This window comes from Nesoenas mayeri (assembly GCF_963082525.1).
Source record: "Nesoenas mayeri genome assembly, chromosome: 2".
NCBI lineage: Eukaryota > Metazoa > Chordata > Aves > Columbiformes > Columbidae > Nesoenas > Nesoenas mayeri.
In genome coordinates, this window is record NC_137543.1 from 37486568 (window position 1) to 37509635 (window position 23068).

Consider the following 23068-nt stretch of genomic DNA (forward strand, 5'->3'; position numbering starts at 1 on the left):
AGCCTTTTCCAAACATCTATGAAGGGTGTAGGTTTTTTCTTAACCAAACAACAAAAAGTACCCCAGTTCAATAGCCACCTTAGTGAAGCCAGACGGTAATATGATCATAGAATCATTTTGGTTGGAAGAGACCATGAAGAATACTGAGTCCAACCATAATCTAACTCTAGCACTAAAATCCATGTCCCTAAGGACCTCGTCTGTGTGCCTTTTAAACACTTCCAGGGATGGTTACGCAACAGATTCCCTGGGCAGCCTGTTCCAATGCCTGACAACCCTTTCCGTGAAGAAACTTTTTGTAATGTCCAATCTGAACCTCACCTGGTGCAACTTGAGGCCATTTGCTCTTGTACTGTTACTTGTTTACTTGGGAGGAGAGACCAACACCCTCCATGCTACAACCTCCTTTCAGGTAGCTGTAGACAGCGATAAGGTCTCCCCTCAGCCTCCTTTTCTCCAGGCTAAACAGCCCCAGTTCCCTCAGCTGCTCCTCATCAGACTTGTGCTCCAGACCCCTCACCAGCTTTGCTGCCCTTCTCTGAACTCTCTCCAGCACCTCAAAGTCTTTCCTGTAGTGAGGGGCCCAAAACTGAACACAGGATTCGAGGTGGGGCCTCACCAGTGCTGGGTACAGTGGAATGATCACTTCCCTAGTCCTGCTGGCCATGCTATTCCTGATGATAAAGTGGAACAGAATATAGCAAGCTGACATCTTCTGTAAGGTAACTGCCCTTCCCAATTTACAAATGCCCCAAATTATTTCTTAAACAGTACAGCTTTTTAAAACAAAATCTCAGACAATTTTAGCAGAAAACACAATTTGTAAAATGTTTTGGAATATTCCTTCAAACATTTTTTCACTTTCGACCACTTCTAAAGCACAAGCCTTCAGTAAAGCAAGAAATCTGCTCCAACTTTTATGCAAGCCAATACCACTGACCCCTGAGCAAGAAAAAAAAAACCCACAGTCAAGCCTTCACTTCAGAGTGTTATTTAATTAAAGATGAATTACTTGACCTTTTGCCAGGGTACAATGGAACAGAAGTCAAAGACACACAAGTTCTTCCATTCTCTAAACAAATTCAGCCCCCATACCTATAAGAAATTACCTTTGTGTTAGAACAGAGCATGCTTTTCAGAACAAAATGCTTAGGCTAATAAAGTTTCATGGAAGCCTCAAAGAGGGAAGATAAGTCTTCTTCTGTTTGGGGACGCGGTGATAGTTTAGTCACTCTCTCCTGCAAGATTAAAGAAAAACTGGATTACAGAAGGTTGTCAATTAAATTATCAAACAGTAGCTGAACTATGTACCTTTGTACTAATGTCCTTCACAGAGAATAACAAGGTTTTGCAAATAAGTAATCAAGTAATTAAGATTGAAGCATCATCAACTGTACTGTACTTCCAAGAATATATTAGTTTAAATTGCCTATAATCAAATACACAGAGCAAGGTTAAAATGCAGCTCAGTTGCAAAGTCAAGTACTTCAAACATGGGTCTTGTCAGTCACAGATGTCAGTGGGTAGTATCCTGGGAATACAGTCCAGTTCACAATACATTTGTCGGCACTGGAACTAGGACAGATTTTAGGGACCAATATTTTCAAAATACAACATCTCTCAAAGACCAAGAACTGCCACAGATGGGGAAAATAAGCAGTGCTTGCAACTCAGACTCCAAAAACAGAGACACAGCATGGGCTGGTAGTGAAACCGCTTAATAAATAGCCTGACACCTTGGAACTGGAATAAAACAGTTGTGCTTGGTCATTATTTGGACAGTGATTCAGCAGAATTTTCAGGCGCTGAAGTCCCCCTGACTGAAATGAAACTCGGGTATATGCTTCACTGCTCTGCTCAACAAAATAGCCACACGGGCAGGGATGGCAACTCAGAGAAGCAACACACTACTGAGGATGAGGAGCTGTATTAGTGCAGGTCATCGGCTACTGCAGAGACACTCCGCTGAAAGTGTACTCATACCGGTTATGATTAGTACTTTCATGCTTTCAATAACCAGTGATTTTAACGTTTATTGAAAGATTAGGGAAAGTTACAAACATTTGCAAAGACAGAGGCCAGGCCTACACTAGGAACGCATTATCCTTAGACAAATGTGGTGTATTTTGGCAAGATGGAGTTTCTTCTGCTACAACATCTTTCAACATCTCCCCTGTGGAAGAGGCAGTCCCAGTAAACACTCCTCCCCCCTCAATTTTTTCACATGTGAGACAGTGGATATCATTTGCTAGGGACCTTGCCTCCGGCACCAAGTGGTGTGCTGGAGCCTGGGGGATCCATTCCCCTGCCTAGGGGACGCTCAGCTCAGCTCAGCAGCCTCCCCAGCAGAGCCCAGGCCACCGCCGCAGCTCAGTGCCACAGAGCAATGCTGGAGCCGCCCCACTTCCCCCTCCAGCCACGGGGCTGCAATTTGCGGACAGGCTGGATGTGGTTACGCAGCCAGAGAGGCCACCGTGCTGCGAACTTCACATGCGAAATGCTGGTCTGGCATGGTGAGGAAGTCAGCCGGGAGGCATTCACAGCTCATAACCGTGCTCAGCAGGGTTAGCACAGCTTGTGATGAGTCTGAAAAGTGCAGCTGTGTGTGCGTAACTTTACCTACACGAGAAGCTTTGCTGGTGCAGCAGTAGCAATGCAATGATACCTCTTTCCCCACCTCTGACCAGCGCTGCTACACACACAGACCCAGTCTAAGAAAAGACTAAGCTCCTTCTCCACAGTTTTGAAAGCAAAAGGCAAATTCAAACAGCACTACTGCAAAAGTGTGTTGTTTTTTTCAGACTCACAATGTGCAAAATGTAACTGCTGAAGTTACTGTGCTAAAGTACTCAGGAAATTTTTTAGGCTTATATTAGGACGCTCTGGGCCAAACTACCGTTTTGCAGCCTTGTGCACCAAGATGTAAAGTCACACCGGGTAACAGCAGACGATCACAATGACAGACTGCAGCGTTTCCCAGCTGTATCGACAGAAGGCTGCAAACAGATGCTGCTCCTGTCTGCCTCAGCACAGAGGCAGCAGCGCTCCCTCTGCACAAACCTGCTGATATTTGCTGGTGCCCAGACAGCAAGGTCCAGCTCACCCCGGTCTGACTCAGTGCATTCTGGTAAAATGCCAAAAACGAGCAGCTCCTGCATCCCCAGCAGTTCAGCCTCACTGTAGCTGCCTCTGGGACGTCTGCAGAGGCAGGGTGGGCTAGAGAACAGCCTTTGCACCATCTCTCATTTTCAGTTCTCCCCATCTCCCCTCAAACACCATCACAGAGCCGGCCACAGAATCACAGAATTACAAAATCCCAGAATGGCTGGGGTTGGAAGGGACCTCTGGAGATCATCTAGTCCAACCCACCTGCTGAAGTGGGTTCACCTAGAGTAGACTGCACAGCAATGTGTCCAGCTGGTTTTTAAATGTCTACAGAGAAGGAGACTCCACGACCTCTCTGGGCAGCCTGTTCCAGTGCTCAGAGTAAAGAAGTTTCTCCTCAGGTTTAGATGGAACCTCCTGTGCTTCAGTCTGTGCCTGTTGCCCCTCATCCTATCGTTGGGCATCACTGAAATGAGTCTGGTCCCATCCTCTTGACATCCACCCTTGAGATATTTACAAACATTGAGATCCCCTCTGAGCTTTCTCTTCTCCAGGCTGAACAGACCCAGCTCTCTCAGTCTCTCCTCATAAGAAAGGTGCTCCAGCCCCCTAAACATCTTTGTAGCCCGCTGCTGGACACCCTCCAGTAATTCCTTGTCCTTCCGCCTTAGACCTTGGGACAGCATCTTCTTTGCTAGACTCACTGCTGTCTGTAAATATGATAAATTTCAATAGACTCAGAAAGGAAAATTAAATTCTATTTTAACTTCTAGTATAAAGGTTCATCCCAGCAGAGTTCCCACCCCAAACCGCAGCAGCTAGAGTAGATTAGTTTTGTTTTCCCTTCAGAGTGTAGAATACACCCTGTACAGTTAGTAGTGCTGTCACCACTGCACCACGCTGCCTTGCCAACACAAAAGGGTCAGTGCTGTATTTCAAAGAAAACCTACAGCAAGATGAAAAGGAAAAAAAACATACCAAAGATTAAACTGTATGGACTACCTCTGCTGGTAATAATGGACTGTTAAGGAACACTAATACATTTTCATTGTGCTACATCTCATATACAAAAAAGAGGTTTGAGAAACTGTTAGGTTACCTCATTTTACACAGTACAATTAATATTCAATGCTGTGAGATGGCAGTAAGTGAATTAAGTCAATTTGAGCAAAGCTAACAAACAAAAAACCCCTTCAACATCTTTTGGAGAAGAACCTTTCCGTGTCTCCAGCTATGTAAAACATGCTTTCAATGAGATGTTGTGCTTGTGATGACCCAAACCCAATTGTTTCAAAGGAACATATTTATCAAAACAAGCCTCCAAAACACTTGACAACAATTTACATTCATAACCTATTTGATGGGTGCTCAGAGACCTCAGTTTTCTTCCTCTGTTGTGTGTGATCCTAAATAGTTGCACCTTTGTATAATTTTCTCAGGTATAAAATAGCAACATTATCATTAATTAAATATTAATCAAATATTATTACTATATTAATAATATAGTAATAATATTTACCCTCTGTTATAAGTTGCTCTGAGATTTATGAATGAGAAGAACCAGACATGGTAAGAGGTACTGCTGTGAATAACCTTTCAGCCTACAAAAGTTTCATTTCCTCTATAGTATTTCTTTTCCTTGCTACTTGGTGGAAATAAATCCTAAGTAGACAGAACAGTCTATAGCATATGAATCAAAGTTCCCTCTTACAAGGAAGATACTGGATTTTGCCTTTGGAGTGATGTGTTGCTTTTTGCAGTGTCTTTGTGAGCACTGAAACAATAAAGGGTATTAAAAGTTTAATCTATGTCATCCCAGGAGACCTTATTTCAAATTCTGATGGGGGTCAATGTAACAAAAAAGCCATCTGGGAAGAAAAGTGCAGCTTGTCAATATGGAAAAGTTCAATGCAAAGTGAGTTTGGTCATTTTTACCAGATAGAACTTGATATTAAGGCTTTATCTATAACTCATCCTGCATACATAATTAACAAAGATAGTTATGAAAAGCAGTATCTTCTACAAAGATCAAAGGTCTATGAAAAACATCCTCTTTTTCAAAAACGTGACGTTTAAGAAAAAAAAACAAGCATCTCCTGTGTGACCTCACTTAGGCGTTCCTGCTCCAGCAGGGGGATTGGACTAGATGATCTTTTGAGGTCCCTTCCAATCCCAAACATACTGTGATACTGTGATCTAGCCATTCTTTCTGAATCCATGTGAGTAACAGATTGCCGTATGTGTCCCGTCTCACTGAAAAGAAAAACCTAAACTGTGCAGAGAAACAACGTACAGTTGACTATCCGTAATTTTCTCCATTTTAATTGTTTTCATGTGGGACTAGAAAAAACATTTGCTTGAAAAGAAACACTTCATTTTTTTCAGAAATCTGGTCTATTTTATTTGACAAGAAAAACTGTTTTGCTTTTTCTGTCTTACCTGCGGCAGAGTGCCTTTGACTAACGCAGGGATGTCTGCTTTGGAATAACCAATTGCAGCTAAGCCATCATCAACATTCAGATCAAATAGGAATTTCCGGAGCGTGTCTGCCAAAATAAACCCCGCATCTTTGATTCTGGCAGTGCGGATGTCAGCTCCTAAAATAAGACATAATGCCTTGACTGTAGGGTGGAGAGAGCGGAGGAAGCCTGTTCTGGACTTAATTTAATCATAATATCAGCTGAATACATATCCATACATAACAGTCACTGCCCTAACAGCAACACACAGCAAAAAGAGGAATCGGTCTTCATTTTACGGTTGGAATAGTTTGCAGAAGCTGAAATAAAACAAGGTCAGAAGCAGGGAACTGCTGCCAGAAAGACAGATTGCCACATGAGGTGAACTCCCCTTCCCTCTGCACTCACAAGGAGAAGCACTTTTCAGGCTGACTAACTACTGGGAGGAAAGACGCTTATGCATGAATGTCAATGGTATTTTGGTATTTATTTTTATGGAAGGAGAGCCAAATGGTAACCTTATCTTAAGGCCTTGAGTTTGCTGACATCTAGAGGACATGAAAAACACTCACTGTTCTGTTCAATTGCACATTCCAGACAGAACTAGAGTGCATAGGCTGACGAAGACAGGAGAGGGGTTAAGTAAATCCTAAACTTAATGCTGTTTGAATACGTGCTGACTTGTGTAGGATAATGTAAAAATGAAGAGGAGGAACTGGTATCTTTGAAACATCTACTGAATAGCAATGAGAGCATCAACATAAAATGGAAGATTACCAATATTTCTTACAGAACAGCTTGCTTCTCCTTCTTCAATAAATGGTCAGGACTTCCTTAGAAGTAATAATAAAAACATCTCCAGATAGATGACAGAGGTTTCTCCATATGATTTCTTTTCAAAGTAAGCCGAGCTAAATTTGTTCTCTCCGTAACCTCAATGATGTTACACCAGAACTATGTTAGGTCCGAGGGCCACACCGAGAGATGAGTAAGAGCACAACATAGCTACAGGAAAAATATTTTCTGTGATCCTCACACAGTTCAGTGTAACATTCAAAGGGTGCTAAGTGAACAGGGGACCAGCAAGCTCATTTGAGGAGCTCAGATATTCAGGTAGTAAGACTGGCAGTACTGTAGTAGATTAATGTCTGTCTGGGAGAAACTGATAAATAAGGTATGACAGAGTCTTGTATGAAGTCTTATGCTATCAGGATTATGCCATGCATTCTGAGTTCATCCTGGAGTTTGCTGTAAAGGAGTAACCGGGAAATAAATCCAGTATCTTCAGAGAGTAAAGTAAAATGGAAAGGGAAGAGGGAAAAAAAGGACAGTAAATGTGAAGGGCAGTTTTAAAATATTGCTATAGTTCTAGTAATTTCTTTTTGCTCAACCTAAAGGATACATCAGTCTTTGAAAACTTCTATCCACATACACACCTATTTCAACTGTTTGAGAATCCAGGGAGGTATAAAGCTGTTCCTGCCTGTACCTAAATCCACAGCTGTACATACACATAACATAACTACTTAGTAATCTGCTTCGTGTCATAAAATACCTTCTTAGTCACTGCATTTGGCAGTGTGACAGATTTGAATCAGCTACTGCAGTCAGTTGGACTCTGAACTGGAATCAGAAGTAAACACTTCAGGTGGAAATTAACAAATTAAATTCCACATAACATGTTTTCAGCAGAATCCCTTTACAGCAAAGCAGACAATAACGTGGCTTATATTTCTATTGAGAAAATTAACAGAGCTCTCTGAGACAGAATTTATGGCAGCAGTTCATACCACAAAACCTAAAGGAACTGCTTTTCAACCACTTGTTTTAAAATCAAGGAGCCAGAGTTAAAAATTCTCTGATATGCTGTGCTGGCCAGTTATCCAGAAACATTTTCTTAGTCTACTTTGAGTTGTGTGTTATTGCTGTAAGGACACAGATATTTTGTAGCTTAGTACATGATTTCAACTAGGTTTGTGTTCTGGTTTGGATCATAGGCAGGACTGCATACTTGGGAGGAAGGCTGAACAAACCTCACAGCCAACATTTATAAAACAATGGAATTTTCCCCAGTGTAGTTTTTCTGACCATGTTGTTTTACATCCTCTTTAAAATATTGTGATGTTTTCATAGTCTATATAAACCTGCCACTCTTTCTTGAAACCCACAGTGCTTTCAGATGACTTATATAAGGAAGTCACACATGACCGGATTGCTGTGACTCGCATACAGAAGCCTGACCATACAAGGGACTGAACACAAATTTCCCAAATACCAGGAGAGTTGCCCTAACCACTTTCTCTCTGCACTGCTGCGCATGTGGCTGTGATTGCTCATAAGTGAGCACGGGTGTTAGCAGCAGTTTAGCTACAACACAGAGTCTAGCGCAGACAAAGAAAAAAAATGACCTTAGATATAAATAAATTAGCCCACCATAGAGTCATGCTGTCACAGGCTGCTAACAGCTCTGAGATGACACACAGGCATGCTGGGGGTGCAGTGAGGAGGTACCCTTTCTCTAGGGTTGCACAGATAACAAAGCACTGTATGAAAAGGTAACCTTTAAAAGAGCTGCCAGCTTGCAGCATTTACCTTAATTCTGCTAAGAAGCAGAAAAGGCCACTTTGTTCATTAACCCACTTCTGAGCCACCACAGATGTGCTCACAAAATAGCTGCTCCATGCTTGCCCTTGACATCAGCCACTGAGAAATCCCAACACCTACAAACAAGCTTAGGCCTACATTAGAAAGACCAAAATGCACAGTTGTGTGACACGGAAAAAGAGCAGGAGTGATTCTGAACATCACTCAGTCCTAATTCATTGCCACAGCAGAAAATTTGTTAGGCAAGATGCTTCCTTTTAGCTACCAGATGCATCTGAGTACTGGTTTGCTTTATGGTATCTACCATAAAGTAACTACTCTCCACAAAGCACCAAAAGATATGCCAATCACAGCTACTCTCTCCTGATTCATAACAGACCTACAGTTAATTTCAGCTGTCCATGTTTCTAGACAAGAAGCAGATATCTCCAGTTTGCTTCTCTAACTACATAATCCAATACAAAAATTTAGCATTATTCTACATAAGTTTGCATTATATGTGACTCAGCCAGACTCTAGAATCTTGTTTTTTAAACTTAAAATCCCCGCAACAACCAACTACAGCTTGCACATTTTTTTTTCCTTTCCCTCCTGAAAAGACATTTTGGGAAGAATTCCATTTGTATTAGTAAGCTGTATCCATAGAGATTCCTACCTAGTATCTCTGCAGCTTCCAGGTGTCGTTCAGGATATATCTGTGCCGTGAAAGTGAACACTGCTGGGGACGTCAGCACCACAGAAAGGCCATGTGGCTGGAAGGGGGTGGGGAGGGGAAGAGAAAGAAAATAAAATCAAATCACATGCATTTTCAACTCCAATGTGCTTCAATGCTTGTTAATGTGAGATAACAGAGAATTGAAAGGTGTGATTAAAAAAAAATAAACTAAGTTTTACCACTAGAGAGTGATCCACATTATAATCCTTTGGTTTATAAGTTTTCACCAAACCAGAAATAGGGTAAGACATTCCATGGCTGCAACAGAGAGTAGAGGGAAAGTGGTTAGGGCAGCTCTCCTGGTATTTGGAAAATTCATGTTCAGTCACTTGTGTGGCCAGTCTTCTGTATACAAGTCTCTTAGGTACAGGTACTCAAAAGGTATTTAGGTACAGATCTGGTATGGATATCAGGTATAGACTACACTCACTCTGCTGCACCTTAGGGACCTAGCTGTAAAAAAGACAGTACCTCCTTACTTTGTGAATGTGAAGTTACATTGCTCCACTGACTGGACGGAAAGATGCTCAGTTACTGAAGTAATATAGATACGCCAAAACCAGCATAATCTGCATCCCTACCTGATCACACTGCCTGAGAAAAATACACATTAATTTTAAAGTATAATTAAAGAGTGGATTTGCTCAAACAAAAGGAATGAAAGGAAGGTCTCTGACGAGAATGACTGCTAATAACTTCTCCACACATTTCAGGCTTAGGCTTTGCTTCTCTGAGATCTTCACCCAGATGAAACTACATTGCTCTGCAATATTAATTACAGCTCATTTCAGTCTACTGAATGCCTTCCCCACAGACAAACTTACAGACAATTGCATCAGTTCAGGAGTGGCACGAGATTGCCTCATTGCTGCCTCACTGCAGAACAGCTAGCATGAAATTCAACATGTTAAATAGCATAGATTTTTTTTCTTCTTTCACTACCACAGTAAGTAAGGAAGGCCACATTTTTGAATTTTCGTATGATTGGATTTGAGAAGCAAGAACCAGAACACACAGTCCTCATACATGTAAATGCCAAGAGTCCATCAATTTCCCACAAAACACAGCTCCCCTTGCATCACAGGCCAGGCTACAATGTGTTATTGTACACTCAGCAACAAAGGCAGCGATGTCTTTGGCATTCTGAAACAAACACCAGCTAGAAGCTGACCTGGGATAGGGCTGACATTTTTCTGTACTCACCAGAGATGGACACCAGCATTGCCAAAGCCAATACCAGCAAACGCACTTGCCAGATGCATGTTGGCTCTTGCTTCACGGTCTTCAGGGTTTCTGATGGCTCTGCACATGATCGAGACAACGGTATCAGTGAATTCGCAAATGGAATGGTAATGCACGATGGAGAAGGGAGGGCGGCTTCTTTATGGACAGATACACAAAAACCTCGAAGATAAACTGAGATTTAGATGCTGGAGATAGAATCAAGTCACACTTCAGTCAGAGAACAATCCTGCTTCTGGATCAGTAAGTAGATCAAACTGGTTCAGTGAAGGGCAAGTTTACTTTAACTTTTCCAAAAACAATTAAATAGAGTGAATTAGCCATATTCACCCCAGTGGTGATTTAAACAATTGTATTTAGAAGCTTTGGCAAGCCCATGTACTGCTCCAAGATTACTCTAGCTTTCTCACCATCTCATTAGATGGTGGTCTGGACCTCACTCAGCATCTGTGCAGGGGGAGGACAGGGCTCCTCACCTTCCTGCGCATCAGACTGCTTGTGTAGTCTGACAACATGGAGAAAAAGTCTGGTGAATAGATTCCACAAGAACAATAAACAACCACATTGATTAGCCAGGTATTGTAAAAAGTTTTTTAGAAAAAAAACCCACAACACTGATCTTTAACAGAAGTACATATGGTATACAAAAGCTGTATACAGGCTAAAACTTTATTGGTAGGGATCAAAACCAACTCCCAGTTAACTCAAAACTTAATCTAAATTGAAGGTGTTTTAACTATGAACTAGTTTTCAGCAAATGCATTTATCGTAAGTGCATTTCGTTACCTTCTTGATGGCAGTAAAAGTATCCTAATTTACAGTGATGGTCACAGAAATTACACCTGCAGTATAGCGTTCAGTTTGTTACATATTCCCGTCATACTGCCACAGAAAGAGGATTCTTGAAGAAGACACGTGAATGCTGCTCCCATATTAGCTGAGCAGCTTGAAATACCTTTAACTGAGGACATAAATCCACAGAAGCATTAAAAAGCTAACTCAACACAGCCTAGTAACCCTAATTTTACTTTCACTTTTATATGAAAAACTTTTAGCTTTATTTACTATAAATCCTGGGTACAAAACAAAGGTTTAATGTAGTAGTTCACCTTATATTCATTTTTTTTCTAAGCATCGCTTTTTGGGTACTGAATACTGAAGACACTGCAAGGGATTTGTCTGTTGAAAGTGTTACCTTTTCAAATATTTAGCCACAATGCGCAGAGCATGAAGAGCCCAGACGTCACTGATGGGGTTGCTGCCTTGGTAAGCTGGTCGGTTGATTGGATTGGAAGGGCAGGGACTGCGCATGTTGTAAGGAAGGGCAGTGTAGGATTCTAGAGCATGGCTAAAAGAAATATTAAAAAATTAATTACTCAAGTGGGAGAGCTCCATTTTACTGCTCTGCTGTCCTTTGGATGCAGGTTATTCTTATTTACTTCCGCTGCCAAAACCAGAAATACAATCTCATAGCCAACTGGTAGATGCTGAGCAGGCACCTGCAGGCGCTTCGCTCTCCTACAGACAGGCAGAAGTCAATCTCAAATCCAAACACAGTCACCACCTGACAGCTCACACCATCCTTAAAGGCAGGTTGGATGAACTGGCATCTCGGGGTGTGATGCTTTTCACTGAAGAGCACTGCGCAGCTGCAATGGGTGCATTTCCTTTCTGTAGGACAGGAACTGTGAGAGGCTTTGGCACTGGAAGCATTGTAAGCTACTATTCTTTTTAAAAGTATTGACCTTTAAAAAAATAGGAGTATGATATTTAAGCTAAGTGGAACTGCCAACAGCCTCATCTCTCAGGTACTCATGCATCTGACTACATAAAGAAGGGGCACAGCCTGCAATGCTACATTTAGATGTACAAAACTACAGACAAACCATATTCATTTATGAACAAATGCCTCAATTCCATCACAGATGTTGTAGTTCAGGATACTTCACCACGCTTAAGAAATCACACAGTTTCATTATACATCTATTGCTTCAATATACACAGCACCCAGAAGCAAAGTAAGCTCTGACCCTCTGGAAAGAAACTTCCATGCATTTTGTGCAGTTAAAAGCTGTAGGTTTAGGATAAAGAAAATTTAATGCCATGTGAAAAGCACATTATGAGAGAGGTTCTCAAGATGGTCTCGGCTGAGCTAAGACCTCCCAGCATCCCACAAGCCTTCACAAATTTTTGTTGACACATGGTGGCTTTCATTAGAAAATCCTTCTTCTCCATTCCCTGCCATGTCTGTGAGGAATGATAAAGGCTGTTGCAACTGTGATTAATCACCTACTTGATATCTTAAAAAGGGACACCTGGACTCTCTTCCCTGACAAGAATCATCCTGGGAGCAAACAGTTTCTCCAGTGCACTGCAAAAACAAAATTGCTGCAAATAAGTGATTTGTTTTCATACACTCTGGGGGAGGCAGTGAAAATAAGCTAGAGGAAGGTATAACAGAGGCCATCTTAATAAGAACTGGAAAGGGAAAAAAAATAAGATAATCCTTTCTGCTCCTAAAATATATTTTTTCTACAACCATCAAAGTAAAAATACAAAATCGGAATAAACTCTAGTAGCAGCCTACACAGAAAACTCACCAAAGCACATCGAAGCCACTGTTGGCCACTATTCGCTCAGGCATCGACAGTGTGTGTAAAGGATCAATGATGCCTAATGTTGGCTTAATGGCTCTTGAAGCAATACCTGCAGTATGTGAGGAAAATTACTTAAAGACTTTTTGCAGCAAAATAGAACAAGACAAGCTTAAGGTCCAAACTGTAAGAATAATGAGGGAAAATGATTTTAAACTACGAAGATAAAAGAGAGCGAAAGGAGAGTATCTATGAATCTAAGTCTTACTGATATATACGATTTGAGACTGTCACCTGAAGTGAACTATACCGATGTTCCATCTCCATGTGTAACCCTCCTCAGCAGCCTACACTTTCAAAATTTCTGCGCTGAATGGCATCTGCAATATTATTCTTATATTTGTATCTTCTGTGAGCAATTAGAGGGCAAGACGGGTTTGTGTCCACGGTCAATTGCTATTGCTAATTGCTGTCTTCAGCATCTGTAACAACCATGCCTTCATATTTTGGTTAAGGGGACACAGATGTAGATTTGAGAGAGACAGACACACAGACACAGACTGATAGACTAGAAAACTCTGAACTATGGTCAGAGCTCCTCAGCAGACCCATTTGGGTACAAAGTACCATTGACTGTGTGGCATACAAAATCCACACATTCAGAAATAAAACCTCAAAACAGCTCGGAAGCATAAGATGACATTTTAGCCTTAATCTTTATTTGCCAGGGATGAAAAGGCCCAAGGAAGACAGTGTCCCTCACTTGCACAGCATCTCAGGCCTGATGTTTCAAAAGTCAGGAAAAGGAACATTTGGTTGCAATTACACAACAAAGAAACAAAAGTCTTAAAAGCAGAAAGAAAAATACAGAGGAAATAAGGAACAGTTGGTTGACCATGAACGTAAATAGAAATTTCCTTTGCAATTAACATTTTCTGCCATTTAAGAACTTGAAAGATTTCGGTTTCCTGTTTTGCCTTCAAAATATAATCCACAGTATTACATAGGCATTTCATTATGTTAATATGCTATAAATATAATTAAAGGAGGAAACCTTTAAGCTCTTTAAATTTGCCTGAGGCAGTTGAATCAAACAACATGACACATGAAATGATATGCTATATCTCTTTCTTTCAAGGCAGGGAAATAATGGAAGACATTGGAAAAGCAATTGTCTTGAATAGCAGACAGAAAAAAAACCCCAAACAAAACTCACCAGTTTTTACTTTTAGTTCTTTGAAGTCAAAAATGGCAACACCAGTGGTTTCACTTCCAGTTCCAGCTGTTGTAGGAACTTAAGAGGAAGAATAGAGATAACAACAAATAATAAATATATAATATTGTAAACGAAATTAAAAACCAATAGTAACGCCACCAAAAATACAGGATCCAGTAAATCTCAGAGGTATCTCTGATCCAAAGCCAACAGGTCAAAGAGAAACTGCCACTTTGATCTCTCTTCTCGGTAGAAGGAATCAGACTCAGCTAAACACGACAAACTAATGGCAATAACTGTGATTTTACTTGCACTGAAGCAAACAGGAAAATTGCTGCTGAATACAACTAGAGCAGAAGTAAGACCCAAGGAAGGTGAAACAGTCATGGAAAGCTGATTTCAGTAGAAATATCATACAGAGTGCAGAATGACTCCCCTTCTCCTGGCCCTCACTCTCCACACCCCCCATTCTTGCTTCACCTGCAATAAGTGGTTTGAGGGGTGCACTGACAGGCTGCCCCTTCCCAATGGGAGCGTTGACGAAATCCAAGAAGTCTGACGCAGGGCTGGACGCGTACAGGTTGGCAGCTTTACAGGTGTCTATCACAGACCCCCCTCCAACAGCAACGTAGGCATCAAACTCCCCCTTTTTAGCAAAGGCAATGGCGTCTAGGAAACTTGGAAAATGAGAAAAGCTTTCCAATTAGTCAGAAGGAAAACAACACATGGAGGAACTAACTATGAAGATCAGCGTACAGGTGACAAGGAGGTGTTTAAAAAGCTGTGTGGGAAGCTGTAAGAGCTGAGGCACTACCTCCAGAAGTGGCCTGTCAGACATAGTACCTTTGGTCTGTTGGCTCCACTCGGACGTTATCATACATCTGGAAGTTTATACCATGTTTTGCCAAGGAATTCAGTACCGCATTTACAGGAGGGAGCTGGGAGAGGTTTTTATCTGTCATCAAACAAACTCTTCTGGCACCAAGATTCTGCAGGTCCTACAAGAACAATGAAATTAAAAAACCAAACAACTGGTATAAAATCATACACTGAACTATTTAAATACTAACCTAAATTAACGGAACCATTTAATAATAATAAATAACCCAACCCAAAACCAGTTGGTTATTGTAAATTTTTTAAACAGTATCAGCTGAAGAAAAACAGGATTAACCACATACATATACCATGCAGAAAACAACATAAAGTATGAAGCTGCCCAATTTATAAAGCTGAAGTTTTATGATAGAAGAAAACCAATGGTAAAGAGGTTCAACAAGTGAAAACTATGTGCAACCACTTAAGACTACAGTAAAATCTAAAATATTTTTTCAAAAGGTTTTTTCCTACACAATTCCTATGTCATAAAAAAAGCTTTTCCACAGGTTAGGTCTCCCCTAACTCCCTAGCAATGCTTGGCATTAAAATATTGAAAATTTAATATTGAATATTATTGATGAAAAATCAAAACAAGGTGGCAAGAAGAACACTATATCCTAATCTTTGCTAAATTAATTATCACAATAACTATACAAAACATAAAATTCTAAATGAAACTAATGCTGTTTAAAGACAGAAGTTCTGTCTAATTTCATTTACTGTCTGACAATTTACTTTACAAATCTGCAAATGAAAAAGAGGACTTTTAATGACATAAATATCAAGAAGAGGGGAAAAACATTATAAATTAAAAAAACCCGATGATAAAGGCAAAATGGAACAAGGTACCCAGGTGAATCATCTCATGCTGCTGAAACAAAAATTCTGCACTTTCACAGTGTAAACTCAGAGCTGAAACAATATTCACCTAATTTAATGGAAAGTCTCTGATTCATTTTAATGAGCACTGGAAGAGAAGAAAGTGATCTCGAGAAAATCCTGGTGAGTCACCAGGATTCAAAACTTTTTCAATTAAATTCCCTCTCAGAGAAAAATATTGTTGCATAATCCTGGCAAACCATCAGTGGTTTAATTATCCACTAATCTGTACTTCACATACTCACACCACAGCAAAACTCATGTAACTTGCTTCTGCTCTTTACCCTACAGTACTTTCTGATCTTTCTACAATGGTCTATATGACTACGCATACTGCAAAGCAGTGGAGATTCAGACACACCACATATAAGCTTTCCCTTATAAAACACATTGGTAGCACTAGCAGCCCTTTAGAAAACAACTTTTCAGCTGTGACGGACTCATACTATGGCAGCTTACCATGCCAATCTCTTTAGTAACTCCTTCTCCATATCGGATGTTTGAAATGGCCATCTACAAAAAAAGGAATACATTTTTTTTCTGGAAACATGGAGTAATAGCATCTAGTTCCAAGCAGTCAAAGTGAAATATAATTCTTTACTAATGTAAATATTTGTTAAATGCCATATTTGGAAGTATACAAAATACTACTTTTAAATCAAACATATTTTATTAGTAAATCTACCTCAAATGCATAGTCCGTATTTCCCAGTGTAGGCCGTTCAGTGACTGCAATGGAAATGAAACAGTAAAATTAGGGAACAAAAAGTTACTTCAGTTTGTATCTCAATAATAGAGTGGACAGATTTCTTTGCTTTTAAAAATCACTAATACATTTGCACAAGTAACCCATTTCTTCCCTTGTTGTTTGTGAGATTAAATGATCCAAGTACTTAATTTGATTCACATAATTCTGCAAAACAAGAGTGTTTTCTCCTTTCAAGAACTAATTCCTTCCTATAAAAACTGAGTAAGTTAGCAGGAAGTTTGCATGACAATTTGTTTGCAGTCTGCAAAGACCAGAATAGCACGTTATAAGTAGAAATGAGTATCTGCAGAGCACACAGGCTGCTACACACAGGTTGAGAGGTGTTACAAATGTGTAGGGGCTACGCAATAACTTTCAGAACAACTTCTAAAACAAATCCATGAGACATCCTCCATATGCACCTAGAGAGCAAACATATTTTGAATGTGTGAGAGTAAGACTAACAGGAGTTTACGCTTCTTTTTTACTTCTGCCTAGTTCTAGACTGACAGGTGAAATGGAATTGCTTGCTTGAAAATTAAGAAACTGCATGCATTGCTAATAATAGACAGAGTTTTAATACGAATCGGTGTGTCACTATCAACTGTATTTAGTAGAAGAGAGAAGATATTTATAAGGACAGTATTTCTGTCACATCCTCTCTCTGCCTTGTCATTCTTGCATGAATTTTCACAAAAGTCTCCATTTCTTGCACATCCTGATTTTGCCACAAAGTGAAGCAAACTGCGTCAACTGAAACAGCCCATTCTTTTCCCAGAAAAGATCAGATGAGGCATTCTGCTCTTCCTGCCGAAGTAATGCCTTCTGTCTGCTGTATTAATTGAAAACATGCGATTTGGATTCAGATCCAATCCGTGAAGCCCTGATAATGAGTCTTACAGACACTCTGGGGTGCACTGAAGCACTGACCCACAATAGTAACAGATAGATGTATTAAAATCCTTTATGCACTCTCTATTCAAGCCCAGGCCAGCTGCTATCAGCTCTTTCATTGCCATCTCTTGCCAGGCTGTACATGTTTGACCTCTCCTGGAGTCTGAGTCTGCTGTACTCTTAGTCATTAATTTGACAGGCTAAGAACACGTCCAAGCCATTTAACCTCTTGCTTTCTGATAGTGCCCTGCTGATACACTCTTGAGCCAAACTTAATTTTCAGGAAGAATTTTACTGAGTCAAAAACTTGAACTATTTCCTTTAATACTGTCAAGACACACAAGGATCATTCTTTTTTTTTCTGCTATAATCACAGTTAAATCAATACCCACTATTTAAATACTTATTGAACTGATACCACTTTGCTATGTTATAGACCCAATTGCTGCCTAAAACATACAGAGAGGGTTCTTAACTAAGACTTCCATTTAACAAGGGCTTAGTTTGAATTGACTGAGTAGTTCATCAAGCAGACAAGCAGAAGAATGAGATTCTACTTCTCAGTTGCACTGTTGTCTTGCTGTATGACGGTCTGGGGCAAAACAAATATCTGAACATATATTAGCTTTTCCATAGGTAAAATGGTAATGGTAATTCTTTAAAAAGTGCCTTGAGTAAAGCAAATGAAACCAAGCCACTCAGAATTACATACTGCTGAAATTATGGCCCGAAATACTAATTTTTATTGGATCTGGATCTATTCCTATGGACTCCCACCAGTCAGTACAAACAGAAATTCCTTCCAGGGTGACTCAGTCACTCTGCACAGCTCACCTGCTCTTACTCCGCAACCCTGGCTTAAGTGACCTGTGTTCTCAGGACTGATTGTATAAAAAGCCTATGGAGATTGCATTCCCTAAGCCAAAGCTTTGTGAATAGCTCCTTTTTATTCATATAGTTTCCCATTTCTTTTCTAATGCAATAGATGCATATTTTTCCCCTTGAAAGCAGATCTGAAGTTGAGATAGCTCAGGTGATGACAGCAGTAGTAGCAGCCAGAGCAAATTTCTGATCAGCTTGCCTAACAGCAATGAGAGAAGAACAGGATGCATTGGTTATGGCTTATGTGGAAACAGTGAATGTTTCTAACAGTAACCACTATTGTTATACAGTTGCAAAGTGTAACAGACTGCTTACCCGATCCTTTAAACTGCTCACCTTATTCTTCAAGCTGTTCACTTTACTACCTGTTACCTGCACCCTCTGTCCAGGTTACACCGACACGTATGACTCTACACGGCCATGGTCTCCTACAGAGTTATTTTGGAGACACAAATTAAGTCTTACCTTGGGAATAAGTGTGGGAATGGCTCGGGCACCGACATCTAGTTAAAGGTTGGGGGGGAAAAAAAAAAAAAAGCATGGCTAAAAGGGAAAACTACAGCAGAACCCGCAGCTTGCCCTTGCATAAAGCCTCCCACCCGTGCTCGTCCATCGCGCCTCCCCCACGGGGCCCGGACAGCGGCAGCCCGGCTCCGCGGGCACACGGGTAGGTCCCGGCAGCCGGCCCGAGGGGGCAGCGCTGGGAAAGGGCACTAAGAGACCCCATGGAGGGAGCGGCCGCTGCTTTTCACGTTTAAAACGCGGCGGCCGCCGGGCCTCGACCCCCGCCCCACCGCCGGCACCCGCCCAGGGAGGGCAGCGGGAGAGCGACCCCACGGGCTGCCCGCCGGGCTCCGCAGCCGCCCCGGCCCGGCCGCACTCACGCTGCGCGCTGCAGCTGCCGCAGGAGGCGGGCGGCCCGATCCCGCCCGGCCGCCATCGTCCCGGCTCCGCGGGGCCGGGGGCCGAGCCAGCGGCAGCGCCTCCCCCGGGGCCGGCGCCAAGGCCCAGCCGGCTGCCACCCCGCTGCCCGAGCCCCGTCTCCGTCGCGTAGTGACCAAACCTGAGGGCCGTGCGCAGCTGCAGCACCAGCTGTCGCCGTTCAGGGGCTGCCCGGGTCCCTGCCCCAGGCTGCGAGACCTTCACCCGCTGCCTCATCGCTGCTGGAAACGCACAAACCGCCCAGGATGTTAAATTCGCCAAGAACGTTGCCATCAGCCTAAAATGCTTCCCAGGGGTATGCTTGTGTGTGGAAAAAAGAGCCAAAGCGCTTTGGTTGGGCAGGTATAGGATGTGCCCTGTGTGAATGGCAAGAAAATCAGAGGTCTGGAACATATCTTGAAACAACTTTTTATCCCGATTTCCAGGTGCTTTCTGCCACCGATATGCCTAGCTGCTTATACTGCAGGCCTGGTATTTGGGGTTGTGTCCATGAGACTGTTCCTGCCACAGGCAAGATCAAAGCAGCCCAGCGCACTCAGCGAGAAACATATTAGATGCAAACAGCACATCTGATGCAAAGCCCATAGGCTGAGCACTCATCAGTCCGCCAAGGCCACCCAAATCCCTTCAGCTCCACAGTGTATGCACCCCTTCTGCTATCAGCTGCCACCTGACACATGATTGTGCTCAAGCTGCCATCCTACTGAACTGCTACAGAATAAGGCAGCAGCTAGCTTTTTCAAAAACTCACCTGCAGCAAAATGTTATCATTAACCATTCACAAGTTTACTCCTTGAAATTTTGAGAACTTGATTTACTTGACATTACCAGACCTTGTTTTACTAGTCGCTCTTACCAGGAATGGCCCCAGGGAACAGCATCCTTCCCATAGCTAAGCCATATACTGGGAAAGCAAATTGCATTTTTTTTATTTCAAGGGTACAGTAGGCACTACAGAGTTCAAAAGAGTAATAAGCAGAAGTCTGAGATCATATCCAATATCTGCTCTCAAACAGCTTGCTAAAGAAAAACATTGTGAAGCTATTTTTAAGAAATGAGAGACTACTGTTAATACAAGGAGAAATACAGTTTTTAGCCCACTGTTCAATACTAACATTTTTCTGTTGAATTCAACAGCTGGTCACCAGGTTCGATTATTTATTTATTTATTTATTTATTTTGGCAATCAGCAGAACTCTGCAAGAAATCTTGGTGATTTCTTAAGTCCTGCAATAAAGTTTTCTTGTTCCTTTTGTAACTGAGCCCGAATCCAAGAGAGCTGAGCAGAACTTGACTTACAGAGCAAGAGCTCCACCGTCAGGCCACTTGCCCAGCAACTTCATCCTTAACTATAGCCGTGTCCCAGCAGGCTGTTACTCCACCAAAGCACAGGTTACAGCTGTGGTCCAGCTCCCCACCTATCCCAGCTCCCTGAGCAAAGGACAGCTTTGCTCAGCTTCAGTCCCACCTGGAAATGCTGCAGCCGTGAAGCAACATCACCTGGCTGACCTCGCGAAACCCTCAAACTGGGGGGAGCTGGGGCTCCAGACGCCCCTTGAAACACCACCAGCTTCCCTAGGACAGAGCAGAGAGTGTTGCACTACTGGGCTGTCAGCCAAGAGCCAAACACAGGACATTTTAGAAATGCCAGAGCGTATTTATTGACAAACAGGCATGGGAATAGAGCACCAGGCAGGAGGCTGGCAGTGACAGTCCCTTCCCGTGCCTCAGTGGGCATGCCCAGCCCCATGCAGTCCATCCATCCCTCACGCCTTCTTCCTCTTGCTGCCGCCGGTGCTGCTGCCTGTGGGCCGCTGCTGCTGCCGCCGGGCTCCGCTCTTCTTGCCACTGCGGCCAACGTGCTGCCGCCGGCGGCCGCGCTTCCCTCGCTGCGACTGCTTCTTGCCCTTGGCGGCGGCTGCCTCGGCTTCCTCCTGCCGCAGCTGCTTGTTGACGGCGCGGGTGATGTCGAGGACCGGCTTCTTGCTGTTCATGTCCCGCAGCATCTCCAGCTGCCGGCCACGCTCCGCGGCCAGGTTGCCCAGAAGCGGCTCGAAGCGGCGCTTCTTGCCGCCACTGCGGGACGGTGGCTCCGCCGGCTCCTTGGGCAGCCGGGGCTGGAAGCGGCCGAGCGAGGCGGTTGAGACACGGGCGACACGGGCAACGTGGCCCAGCTCCTCCCGGCTCTGGTGGCCGGTGGGGTGGAGGGGCGCGGCGGGGCCGGCGCGGTGTGCGCGGGCCAGGTTGCGCAGGCGGTTCAGCTCGTTGCGCGCCACCCGCTCCCGCTTCTCCCGCCGCAGCCGGGCGAACTGGTCCTCCTCCGGGTCTGCGCCCGCGGGCACCTCCGCCAGCCAGGCGCGGGCCGGGTCGCCGCCCGCCCGCCGGTAGCCCCAGCGGCGCCGCCACTCCTTGGCCTGCTCGTCCCAGACCAGCGCGGTCCTTTTGCGCCGCCGGATGCCCTTCAGCCGCGCGAACTGCTCCCAGCGGGTGGGCGGCCGCGGGCGCGGCGGCGGCTTCTCCCGCGGCAGGCGGAACGCGGGCTCGGGCAGCCGCGCCACCAGCGGCCCCCCCGGCCCGCCGGCGCGCTCGGCCGGCAGCTCCCAGAGCCGCGCCACCAGCAGCTGCGTGTTGTCGCGGGCCAGCGCCCGCAGCTGCGCCTCCCGCCGCGGGCCGGCCCCGCGCAGCCCCGCCGCCGGCGGCGGGTTCCGGTCCAGCGCCAGCAGGTTGCCCAGGTCGAACTCCAGTTCCAGCTCCTTCTCCACCGTGACGCTCCGCCGCTTCTCCGCCTCCTGCTCCTCGGCGGCCGCCAGCACGTCCTCCACCCGCACGGCCGCCATGGCGGCGGCTGGCCTGGCCTGGCCTGGCCGGGCCGGGCCGGGCCGCGCTGCGCTCCGCACGTGGGCGCCGCTCCCAGAGCTGCCGCGCAGCCTTTCCGGTTCAGCGCGCCGGAACTCGCGCCTCCGCGCCCGGACAGCGCGATGCCTGCCGGGAGCTGTAGTCCGCGGCGGGGAGGGGGCGGCCGGCGGCGGGGCCGGTGCTGCCCACGGGCCGGGCCTGCGCCTCGCCTCGGCTGCTGCAGCGGCACCGCCCCTCAGGGCTTCCCCTTCCTGTCTGGAGACGCCTGCCGACCTGACTGGGGGGCAGACGCTGGCCAGTGAACTGACCGAACTCCCCAGCGACCCTCGGGCTGGGGTTGCGTGTGGGCCGGGGCGGCGCCGAGCCCGCTCCTGCCGCTGTCACGAGTGGGGCCGCGGCGGAGAATGTGTGGAGAGGGCCTGTGCGTGAGGGGAGGCAGAGGCCAAGAGCAGGTGGTGCAAGAGCGGCCTCCCTGGCGCTGGTGTGCCACTGAGGAGGCCGGAGGCTGAGAAACAGGAAAATACGTTTTCAGTCGTGAGTTTGGGTTTTTATGGTAACTTACTGTTTATGTCTGACTCTTATTGCTGTGGAGCAGCACCTGTAAGTGCTTGTTGTGGGACCAAAACGCACATGCTGTGTTCCAGCTCCGCAGAGATTGACACAGGTCTGGGGGGTGGGTGTCCCCGCAGAGAAGGGAGAGGAGGAACAGTGTGTGGAAAGCAGGATCACCTGGCAGATGTTGCATCAGGCGTAATGATAAGTGAGGTGATCGGGTGATACTGCGTGCACCCAAAGGTCAGCTGGGTCAAAGATACCTCTGCGCTATTTTTAAACAAATGAGCTGTGGAAGAATCCTTTTATAGCTATACAGTGATTTGGCTTGTGTGGCCATGACATTTTGAGCTGATGCTTGGTGTCCTAAAAACAAGCTCGTGATAGCACTTAACCGTAGCCAGGGCAAGTAATGTGAGATTTTACTCTCGATACAATTTTCTGCTAAGTTACATCGCCTTTACATGATGTTGGAAGTGATGGAAATTATCCAGAGTATAA

General features: G+C 44.4%; 2 protein-coding genes across 2 annotated transcripts; both read right to left on the reverse strand.

The window, feature by feature from the left end:
* Positions 1-1154: 1154 nt before the first annotated feature.
* ADHFE1 (alcohol dehydrogenase iron containing 1) lies at positions 1155-19157 on the reverse strand (the record flags this gene model as incomplete). The annotated part of the gene is made up of 14 exons (XM_080338736.1): positions 1155-1238; positions 5545-5702; positions 8824-8920; positions 9063-9141; positions 10087-10185; positions 11321-11473; positions 12726-12831; positions 13936-14013; positions 14416-14612; positions 14779-14933; positions 16153-16206; positions 16379-16422; positions 18683-18720; positions 19102-19157. The coding sequence occupies 14 exons, from the start codon at positions 19155-19157 to the stop codon at positions 1155-1157; spliced, it is 1398 nt and encodes a 465-aa protein (XP_080194862.1).
* A 1645-nt stretch (positions 19158-20802) lies between these two features.
* On the reverse strand, positions 20803-22075 carry RRS1 (ribosome biogenesis regulator 1 homolog). Its single transcript, XM_080339603.1, has one exon. It carries the CDS (start codon positions 21994-21996, stop codon positions 20926-20928), a length of 1071 nt encoding a protein of 356 aa, XP_080195729.1. The 5' UTR covers positions 21997-22075; the 3' UTR covers positions 20803-20925.
* Positions 22076-23068: the final 993 nt, after the last annotated feature.

Bases quoted from the DNA above. Each gene is read 5' to 3' on its own strand.
- RRS1 (XM_080339603.1), bottom strand. From the start codon at position 21,996: ATGGCGGCCGTGCGGGTGGAGGACGTGCTGGCGGCCGCCGAGGAGCAG.